An 11,300-nucleotide genomic window follows, 5' to 3' on the forward strand; every position below is an offset into this window, starting at 1 on the left:
CTGTTTTAATTTTTCATTTTACTATTTTGAAATTTTAGTCCCTTCTCCAGCCTCACTGTAGCCCTGCTCCCCCAAACCTAGGCTGAAGTGGTCATGAAGTGAAACCCTTGAAGAAAGACTACACGAAGAAAAGAGATCTCACTGTAGTCAAGCTATCTACACCAGGGACGTTTTCTTAACGCGTTGAGAGCACCCCTGAAAGAGTGCAGGGAGAGGTCCGAAGGCAAACCTTTTCTAATTTATGTGTCAGTGCTGTCTTCTCAAAGTCTGAGAATGACCACCAGGCTGCTCCTATCTATGTACACCACCCTTGGTAAAACTGATCGGTACCTTTCTTTCCAATTCTGACTCAGGTCCTAGCCAGAGGACTCCTGAAATGAGGAAGTCTATGGCTTCTATGTTAGCTCCCTTTATCCTCTGACCATGTGAAATAAACGAGGCAAAATTAACCAGAAAGCTTTACACAAAAAAGGCAACGTTAGATTAGAAAGATAACCTTAAAAGTTAAAATAATAAAACTATCCCTGATGATCACATAAGCTAATGAAAGTCAATGGATTAGAGCAAAGTCATGAAGCTATGCAAGGAGAAGAATTTTTTCCAAGTACTTTGGAATGGCTGAGTGATTAAGCAAAGTAGTAATGTTTCTAAGGGTTTCTTATAGTTCAGGTGTGAAAGATAACCACTACCAATATCAGACACTCAGCTTTGAAAATGGATCTAAAAATAGTATATTTTTTAAAATAAAAATTCTCAATGCTATTCAGTTACCCTGAATCACAATGAGATTGCATCAGGACAAAGAACCTGTTTGCCTCATTCTACGCTATGTCACTAGTAGAGTTGCCTGACACTGAGAAGTGAGCCCTTAAATATTTGTTGAATGAATTAACATGTTAAACCTTCAAATAAAAACTATATACTCGACCAATAAACTGTAAAAAATAAAAAAAACTAAAGTTAAAAATACTTGTTATAGTAAATTTGAATTTAAAAAAATTAACAGTGCTCACCAAAAGTAATTATATTATAAAAAACATGAACTTCATAATGGTTTTCTTCTATTTAAATCTCTTTTAGGAAGCAGAGCAAGATTTCTGGTGTCTGGACAGGAATATGCCATTTTCAAATAAGCAAAAGACAAACAGAATAAATCTAAGATGAACTGCTTGAAATAAAAACTTGCCTTAATGGCCTCCGTTAGGATTGCATCCATCTTGGGACGTGGGGAGGAAGCCATCGGTGTTTGTTTCTGGGCCCTGGCTAGCTGGCTGGCAGAAAGGGTAGCCCAGGAAGGTATTGTTTTTTTCACTTTCTTCTCCTTTTCTTTAGACTGATCTTTCTCACTTTAAAACAAAGAGTAGTTATTACGCAAGATGAACTCTCCAGAAAGAAGCATGAAGTCAGAAAAGGAAAAGACCAGAGAAGGATAAAAAATAATGTCTTAATTTACGTCCACACTAAGGTGACATGTAAAATAAACAAAATTTTATAAAATAAAACTTTTAAAAATAGGGTACTATAAATGAAGCAAAAAGGTAAGTTTTCTCTTAGGTATAGGAGAAAGGAGTCATATAAATTTGCACTGGTATAAATGGCCAGTACATAAAAGAAATGTATTCTAGTAACAACTACAACAGATGCAATTTAGCACAGTGGAAAGAGCTCAAGCTCTGAAGTCAGAAAACTTGGGTTTGAGTTTTAGCTCCAACACTTACTAGCTATATGATCTTAGCAAGTGACCTGAGTCTCAGTCTCCTCAGCTGTAAAATAGTAATATAATACCAAACACTTCACAAGGTTGTTACAAGAGCTATGAGATTATGTTTATAAAAACAATTTGTGAGCCACAAAGCATTACACAAATTTTATTCTATGTAATAATAACAGCACTACATGCACCTAAAATACAGGGAAGCTGCTAAAAATTCTACAGACTTTACTTATACCTATGAAAATGGGATAAAGGATTTCCCTGAGGATTACACCCAAAAGGTATAGTTATTACTAAGTTACTCTTTTATTTAAAAAATAATTACTAACTATTCTGACTAATTATGAAAATAAAATGAATGCTACCAGCTGTCCTGCAAAAAAAAATTTAAATGAAAAAAGAGCTGCCGCCACATTGTACAGATTATTAATAGCAATTTTGCTTCCAAGTTCTCTAACTGAATATTTCATCAAACATATACAGTTTTAGGTAGCTGTCTGAACCCCTTGATAGAGAGTAACATTTTCTAACATAACATATAAAAATAACTCACTCTTGGCACAGAGAGAGGAATAAAATGGTTAAGTGTTTCCAAGGTCAAATTTTTATAGTCATGTTTCATTTTGTATTGAAATTACATCAATGTGTAAAGTATCAGACACTCCCACAATGAATTCTAAGCATGAGAACATATTCCAAAGGCAAAAGGAATGAATTTTAGATTATTCAAACCATTATTCTAATAACTACTACAAATTCTAATAGGCCACACAACTATATAATAAACCTATTTCGAATGGTAATTCTAAAAAGTAAACCCAAGTAGCAAATGTCTAAGATAAACCAGTACTATCACACTTTAAAACAATCTGGTCTACAGTCCTTTTACGTAGTCTTCAACTATAAATAGCAAGAAGCATAACTGCTTACTCCTTTTTGGTTTCCTCAGAAGACTTGTTTTCTTCCTTCTCTTCATTCTCAGGTTCCCCCTTTGGCTGCTCTGTCTCACTAGATGTAGCAGGTGGAGTTTCATTCTCTTGTTCTTCTACGGTAGAGATAGATTCCTCTGAACTTACGTCTGGTTCTAAAAAATCAGGTGAGCAGAATTGCAGCAAGTAGACATATTAGAGCCTGAGTCAATAAAAGGGTAAAAGTTTATCTTATTAAACAGATAAGCCAAATGTTCCATTTAAAAGATGGATTCTAAAATGAACAAAATGAATGAATGCAGTTTCCTTTCCTTCTTTACATTATTCAAGTTGCTTATGCAAGGGGGTGTTAATCCATTACGTGAAGAGACAGACCAGGAAATTATACAGAAAGGAAACTCATTTTACCCCAAATCAAATATCTTGTTTAGTCTACTCTGCAACATTGATGAGATTCATAATTAAGAAATTAGCCATTTCATAATTTAACAGACAAATCCTGGTAAGGGAATAAATAATAAAAAATTAACATGTATTTTCCAGTGAAATGGTTGGGGCAAGAGTAGAAATATGAGAGAGGGAATACTGAGATCTGCAGTTGCTTGTCTGTGCCTTTTCTCAGTATGTCCCTGGGCAGCTACTATAAAACACATAACCCCAAGAAATGGTTAATCAGGCACTTCAAAGAACCCCGGTGGCAAACATTAGGCAAAAAATAAAAATATATGCTTAATGAGTTTGGTCATTTAAATTACGTGAACTAATTACTGGCAAGACGACGAAGACTTCTTTATGGCCTTCAATATAAATAAGAGAATTAAAAGATGCCACTTCCTTTTTATAACCAAACCACATACATACAAATCTAAAAGAATTTCTAGTTTCTCAACAAATTAAATTTCTAAACCACAAATTTAAGGGTGATCAATTATCATTTGTAAATCTCATCACAGATTATGGTTTTCAACCAGACTTGCATGTACATTGAAACTCCTCCCATATACGTTCAGCTAAAATTGAGGTTTTAGAGTCAGACACCCCTGAATCAAGTTCAGTCTTTAAAACTTTCTAGCTTGATATCTTAGGGCAAGTTTTTTGACATCTTCAAGTCTCAGTAACCTTACCTCACAGAATTATTATGAGGATTATATAAAATGTATTAGGGGAAGCCTGTAGACCAGCAGTTGCACTATATGAGTGATATCCATCCTCCTCTGGCCTCCCCTGCTGTTTCTAAAACTGTTTTACAAGGCATTAGGGCTAGAACTTCATTATAACAATGATATCTGGCGACACAGATAACTGCAAGATGTATCTTTTACCATGATTATCTTTTACTGCTCCTTGCCCCAATGATTTGCCCGTGGGTAAAAATTTACTATTAGTCATGTTTATTTATTTATATATTGTCTTACTCCAAAAATGATGAAAAGCTAAGAATGGTTTATCAGGTTTTACTGTAATAAGCTATACATTTAATTTCACATTGTTTTCCCTTAACAATAACTGCTTAATAGTTGATGGCTTACTAAAAGGTTCAGCCACTCAACAGGTATGGATTATATGTTATGTATAAGACACTCATTAAACTATATTGTCTGCCTTCCGTGTAAAATGTAGGATTTATAAAATTTAAAATATGAATGATGCCCAATTATTTTCATATATAAAATACTGTAATGGGATAAAGAAGATTAAACAAACATACAACCTGTGAAGTGACAACCTGTGAAGTGACTCCTTTATAAATTCGTGGTTGACCTTTTTTATACCTTATACCTGAATCCTCTGGCATGTATTCTGAAAACTGACATTATTAGTGATTTAGTGACTTCAGGTGTCTGTTAAACAAATGAGGATCAAGATGGGCCACGAAGTGGCTTATCTCAGTGCTGGACAAAAAAACAAAAAAACCAAAAAAAAAACCAATCTTCAACTCACCAGTACCTATTATTTTTTTAATATGCTGATTCCCATGTCACCTAATGTCTTAGGCCAGGGTACCCAAATTGCTTATAGTACTCATCTGGGGATTCTGAGACAAAATCCAGGCTCAGCTTGAAAAGATTATATCCCTGGTTCACCAAGGGATAAAGGCAACAAGGGTGCATATATTTTTAATTCCTAATCTACGCTGGTCAGCAAATATTTGGTTCTAACAGCCATGACAGGGACGGCACCATGTGTTCATCCTGGAAAACCTGAAATAAAAAGCACGGGAGAAAGGAAAAAAGGATAAGGAAAGAAAGAAAAAGGTCATGAGAAGAAAAAAACAGGGAAAAGGAGAAGAGGTGGTTAGAGATGCTGTGAAGGAGCACTAGTGCTCCAGGTTGATGGTTCTACATTCCTCTCAATTCATATGCTCCCACTTCTGTCTGGTCAATCTTCTCTCCACCAACACCAGTTAGAAACCAATGTTTTGATCACCCATTTTCTCCCTTAAGGCTTTCTGATGATTTCTGGGTGAGTCTTCCACTATCCATCCTGAAGGCCCAAGTCCTCCATTCTTTGAATCTTCATTCCTATGAGACTGTATGCCCAGAAGCTACTCTTTGCCCATTCCTGTTCTCTCTAATCATTTTTCTGTTTTTAATTTAAGAACATGAGATTTTCAACTTCCAAAAACCTTTAGAGACAAGATGAAACTTTTACTTTGCCCACGTGGTCTGGAAATGACATATCGAATAGGTACCACTCCCTCTTTAAATGTTCCCCCAAAACACTTAGCCATTAAAAAAAAAAAATAAAAATTAAGTTCAAGGGAATTTATGGGACACTCCAAACTGGAGTAGAAACTTTCGCCGTTTTAAGTTGTCCACTGCTTTACTTTACCTGGCTTTCCTTCCTCCCCTTCAGCAAGCTTGTTTTTGGGAGGAGTTTCCCGGGTAGAATTCACAGCTCGACGAATCGGCATGGCGCTCTCTTCCACCTTCTAGGAAAAGAGATGGCCATAATCACACACACATAAAAAAACTTTCTCTCTTTCCCAAGGGGCCTAATGGGTGTCAGAAGATGGTGAATTCTAAGTCTACTCCAGGATTGGATGCAAATTACTTTTAACGAGTTTTTTTTTTTTTTTTTTGAAGTAAAATATGACTTTTTAAAAGTACTTTTGAAGATATTTTCTTTTGGTAAGAATTTCATATGGAAACAAATAATTACCCTTGATTTGGAATAAATATAGACGGTTGGAGGTTTTCTCAGAAATTTGAGGGGAAAGGGAAGATGAAGAGCTTTGTATATCTGATTTTTTCAGATCTACAACCCAGACTCCCCAAAGTAGGGGAAGGAACATGTACCAAGAAGGACCCAGCAGAGCCTGAAGTCAGGGACTGATCCAAGAGTGAGCTTCAAGAATGTGTCAGCCCCTACCTCACCTAACTTGTCCGCGTGGATCAGCTGAGCTCCTACTATAAGTGGGAGTGCCTTAGGATGGACGAGTTCACCTTGAGACGTATCAGTCGCCATTTAAAATAATTTCTAGGCCCCAGTACAGGTTACACTCTGAAGCCTCTGCTGTTAACCACAAGGATTTTTCCTAATGGTTTCAGTGTGGTGAAAAGTCAACCTAAAGCACAGAAAAGACCTGGTGTGAAGATTAAAAGAAACAAAACTAAACTAAAACATCTAAATTTAATATACATCCAAAGGGAACAAAATTTCACTATAATACTTATAGTTAAGTGACAGATGACTTGATCGATTTTAACAGATGACTTGATCAATTATCATTCAGAAAGGTAATATCTCTATCAAAATACAGACTATGTAAAGCAGCGACTAAGACAAATGCACAAGCCACAGCAGCTGTTGCACCTTCCACATGAACAAAGGCGACAAGGAAAAGAAAGCTTCATAAGGAACCAAGTCCCATCCCATCCTGCTACCATCAGGAACTTAGGACAGAATAAGGAGCTTAAGGAACAGTTTAGTCAAATGTTTACTCCAAGATCTGTTTACTAAGGAGAAGACTTCTGTTGTTATTGTTCTCAAAGGGGTTGGGAAAATTACCTGTAACCTTAACTCCACCTCCACTGGAGAAGTAATACAAGGGGCAAAAAACACTGCTGAAGAACATAACATTCTAAAAGCCTCCAGACCCAGAGAAGCAAATTTAGACTGCCACCTAGGAGAACAGAGCATGCTTCTAACACCTTATTTGTTATATTTTTAATGTAGGCAAAACTAGCACAGAAAAAACATAATTAAATATTCAAAGATAAAACCCAGGTAGTCACTCAAATTTACCTGATCATTAACACTCTCTGACCCCCCAAAAACTTCATTTGGGACTCAACGATACTTTATAATAATAATTGCTCAAAATATAAGAAAATGATGACTTAAGTGTTCAGATCTCTGTACTAAAAATGAACATTAATTAACAAAGAGTTGGCAGACTTTAAGCTCTAACCCTGTCTAAGAATTTAAGAACTTTCCATTTGTCAGGTAATAGCCCCAAGCTACAACTAGGACAAATACAAAACATCCATAGAGAATGCTTGCTTTCACATTTACAGGGAAAATCTCTGGGAATACCAAGAGCAATACCAGACTTGTGAATTGTCAATCAGCGGCAAGGAAAGAAGCTGAAAGAATTCAAGATGTATAACGCACTATACTTATTATCAAGAGTAAATCAGAAATATCCATGAATACTTAAAATTACCAAATGTTACTAAAACTACTTAAAATGCTCATATAGCAATTCGCTTAATAATTACAAAATACAGAAAGACAAGTAGTTGTTTTCTGATCTGTGAAAAAAGGCCACGCAGGGTTTAAAGGCATTGTTTAGGTTTGTGAAACCTAAAAATATATTTTGAAATAACTGCAATATATAGATCTGCTCATTCATCTATTAACTGGTAGTAAGTAAATATTTTCCTTAATAAAAAAGCTATGCAAATTTGTTGATATTTTTATATGTGAACACTATACAGAAGTAAAACATCACAACCAGGTTATTTTGGTAACGTGATATTACTAATGAATTCATCTTTCCTAACCCATGATATCACACTAGTAGGTTGAAAATGCTACCGTAAAGTCAACAAAACCTTCAGAAGTCTCTGTTAACGGTATATTTAAAAAATATTTTCCCTGTAACTTCTGAAAAGTGTCAAAACCTTTCCAGTCAACTGTGTTCACTAATTACCAAAAATTAAAACAAGTTAGAATAAGGAGGGAGGGACAAGAAGCTACTCTAATGCCAAAGTGACAAAACTGACTAAAACCAGGGCAACAACAGGTATACGGTCCATAAAGACATCAGACATCATTAACCTAAGGACAAGAATGACAGTTTAAATTAGGCCAGATAAGAAGCATGTCTAGGTTGGAATAACCTCAGAAGTAAGCACAGAAGAGCACAGTGTGAGAAATAAGTTGGTTTGCCATCATCCTGTGAGTGCACGCGCGCGCGCACACACACACACTCTTCTACTTAAAACCACTCCCACCCCCTTATTTCCTTAATCTCACTTTCTATTACTCTATCCACCACTCTACTTTCTTAACTAAACACACAGACCTTTTGGCCCTTGGACTGTTCTCTGCTCATCTCTGTACCAGTATTTGTACTTCCTGTTCTCTTCAATTGGAACACTCTTTTCCTAGATACTTCAATCAGGTTTCTGCTCAATGTTATCTCCCCTCAGAAAGGCCTCCCATTCCTCTTATTCTTCAGTTTTCTTTACAGCTTTTAACGCCTCCTAACATTCATTATATGCTTGTTTACTTGTTTAGTATGTGACTCTCTCCATGGAATGTAAGTGCTACTAAGACTTAAACTCACCACCATATTCCCAGCACTTAGAAGTGTCCAACACATAGCAGGTGCTGGATAAATACTGGCGAAAAAAAGTTGAATGAACAATGACATCTGGTAGCACTTATTACTATGTTCATTATATGTGAAGAACACTTAAAAATAAAACCCAGTTATGGGATAAATATTAAGAAATGTTTGCCTCAGCTCTGATTTTTCTTAATAAAGGTCATGGAATTTAAAGCTTCAGTCTATAGTACTATTTTTTTTTTTTTAATCATAGGTTGGTTACTGAGTTATTAATAAGTCTACTTCATTACAGAGCTAACAAAACTATATGAATGTTAATTCACACCGCCTTTACAACACCATACACTGATTAAACTTCTGTTGCTGCACTTCTGAACAATGAGACTTTTAGGCTGCCATGCTTCGTTCCCTGGCAGAATTCTCATCTGCTGGTTCACTGCTGCATATTTGGTGCCTAAGAACATACCAGACATAGAGTAGGTGCTCAACAATTATTTGTTAAATAAAAGAAGAACAGATGAAACTTAATAAGTTTTCACCTGGGTTCCTATATGTGCTAAAAACAATCTGAGTTTACCTGTGGTTTATGTGGTCCTCCTGTAGTCATCAATCTGTTTTTGATTTTATAATTGAACGTCAGATTAACAATACAAAGATTTGCTTTTGTCAAGACAAATGCTAAATTATCTTAAAGCAGACAATAAAAAAAAATTGTAAAAAAGCCCTGAATTTCAGTTTTAGATAACTTTCTCTACATTGAGAAAGCAATAAAAAAAGAAGTAGGATCTTAACAGTGTATTTCAGCTCATTGATATCCTTAAAAATAGGCGTTTTAGGAAAAGTACTATTATTTCATATTTTACCATAAAATGTATGCAATACATTATACATTACCACGTGATTAGCTATGCAATAAATCCGTCAAATTGTTTCCAATCTCAAATCTTTCTCTATATTCAGATTTAATGAGCAATGTCATAAAAAGCATGCCTGTAATTTGACTGCTAGCAACGTTTTTTTCACTTCCACATTTCAATAAATCGGTATGTACTCAATTAGTGTCTATCTCGGGTACAGAGAGTATGGACACTACAAGGCCTTCTTCACAAGATAATCACAATCTAACTGGCTGCAGAGTTAGGATTTTCATCTATATATTATAAGTTCCGGGCACTTCCTCCACCAGAAATTCCCGCCGTCGATCTTCCAAAAAAGCTTAGAGACCAACAAACCAACCAACCCTTTAAAATAGTACTTCTACTTTGAAACACAATACACTAACTTTTGAAAGAAAGAGTAAAATTTTAAAAGCTCGTAAGTTTTTTGCTTATATCTAATTGAACAAAATTAAAGCACCTTCCCAAATAAAACTAATCACTAGTGTAACTTCAATCTAAGATAAGACAGCATACTCATAAGGTCCCAAGTGAATTCCTACATGTATTTCTAATTGGATTCTCACTTTTCAACGTAACGAAAATCAGGACATAACAAAAACAGAGAGAATTTATTCGCGGAAGAGGCAGTAACGTTCACCTTGTCCAGTCCGCTGTGCTGGAGAGAATACTCTCTCAAGAAAGTTAAGTGACTCATTCTCGGTCACAGAGTGGTCAATTAGGTATTAAAACTTAGATCTGGGGCTCTCACTTCACCACTCCTGCCTCCTCCTCTTTACAAAAACTCATATTCACCACCTTGACTTTATTAAGACTACATCGTCTAAAGTGCGATGAGTAACAAGCTCTAGGAATGCCATACGGGTAAACGAAAGCTTAGGCCCGTGTCGCGGCAGCGACGGCAGCAGCGGCAGCGGCGGCGGCGGCGGCGGCAGCAGCAGCAGCAGCGGCGGCGGCAGCGGCTGCGATGCCTTTTCAGCAGCGCCAACAGCTCTGAAACACTCTCCTAGACTGCTGAGGAACATGGTGAAAAGAACAGCAGAGACAAAGAGGCAGGGAGCGGCCGGTGTGGTGCGCGAGCAGAAGGCGGGGGGACAGCGAAGCTAAGATGAAGGCAGCTAAGCAAGTGACGGGAGGGCTCGGCGGCGGCTGACACCGGGGGCTGCGGCGCGGCTGCAGCTCTGGGCGCACGTTTGCGTACGCACGCGGCCGCGGCCGAGGCCGAAGCCACCACCCGGCAGCGACCGCCCGCGCCACGCAAGTAGCCGCGGACCGCAAGCACCAGCGGTCCGCGCACTCACCACTGGGAGCTCCGTAATGGCGGCGGCGGCTGCAGAGGCGAAGAACCCGGGGGGCGGGCCCGCCGCAGCCAGTCACTGCCGCCGGCATCTTTCGAACCGGCTCCGAAAACCGCTGAAGGAGTGGGGGCTGAGGGGGAGGGCGAGGGCGGACGGCGGGGCCTGCCGTGGGCCTCAGAGCATGCGCAAGCCCTCAGCCAATCGGAGCTCGGGGGCGGACACTGGCGCAGGCGCGCTGGGACGCAAGGCCCTAGACCAGGGAAGCGCTCTCCCCTCCTCCCCCCAGTCCAAACAAAACAAGGGCGGGAGCGCGCGTCAGAGGGCCCCGGAGGAAGCGTCAACCAGTGGGGCAGGGGGCTAGGTCGCAGGGGGGAGTGGAAGGAGGGGCGGAGCGGCCGGGGAAGGCAGACAAAAGGCACCACCTCCGGGGACCCGAGCGCCCCGCCCCCTCCTCTCGGGGAGCGGCATCGGCGACCCGAGCTAGCGGCCTCCGCTACTCGCTTTTGGGGTCCAGCGAGCCCGCGACCACTCCCCGCCCGCCTGTTCCGTCCTCCGTTACCTCTGCGCTGCCCCCTTCCTGGCGCCCGCGTCCCGCACGGCCTCTCGGCGCCACTCCCGCTGCCACTCGCCTCCGCTGCCGCTGTCCTCCAGGCCCAGCCGCCG

At 39.1% G+C, this 11,300-nt stretch overlaps 1 protein-coding gene across 5 annotated transcripts in view; it reads right to left on the bottom strand.

Annotated features, from left to right (window-relative positions):
• The window catches only part of HP1BP3 (heterochromatin protein 1 binding protein 3), a 34,105-nt gene extending 22,805 nt beyond the window's left edge, over positions 1-11,300 (bottom strand). The window contains exons 1-5 of one of the 5 annotated variants that reach the window (XM_011357520.2): positions 11,197-11,300; positions 6,016-6,211; positions 5,476-5,575; positions 2,645-2,798; positions 1,187-1,346 (exon numbers count right to left, since the gene is read on the bottom strand). In XM_011357520.2, coding sequence (XP_011355822.1) covers positions 1,187-1,346; positions 2,645-2,798; positions 5,476-5,575; positions 6,016-6,111 — 510 coding nt within the window. In that variant the 5' untranslated portion in view covers positions 6,112-6,211; positions 11,197-11,300. Of the gene's footprint in view, positions 1-1,186; positions 1,347-2,644; positions 2,799-5,475; positions 5,576-6,015; positions 6,212-10,640; positions 10,823-11,196 lie in introns of those variants that run through there. The other 4 variants (XM_023529132.1, XM_011357521.2, XM_023529134.1 and 1 more) reach the window with 4 other exon arrangements.

Source organism: Pteropus vampyrus, unplaced genomic scaffold, assembly GCF_000151845.1.
Source record: "Pteropus vampyrus isolate Shadow unplaced genomic scaffold, Pvam_2.0 Scaffold36, whole genome shotgun sequence".
In the NCBI taxonomy this organism is placed as follows: domain Eukaryota; kingdom Metazoa; phylum Chordata; class Mammalia; order Chiroptera; family Pteropodidae; genus Pteropus; species Pteropus vampyrus.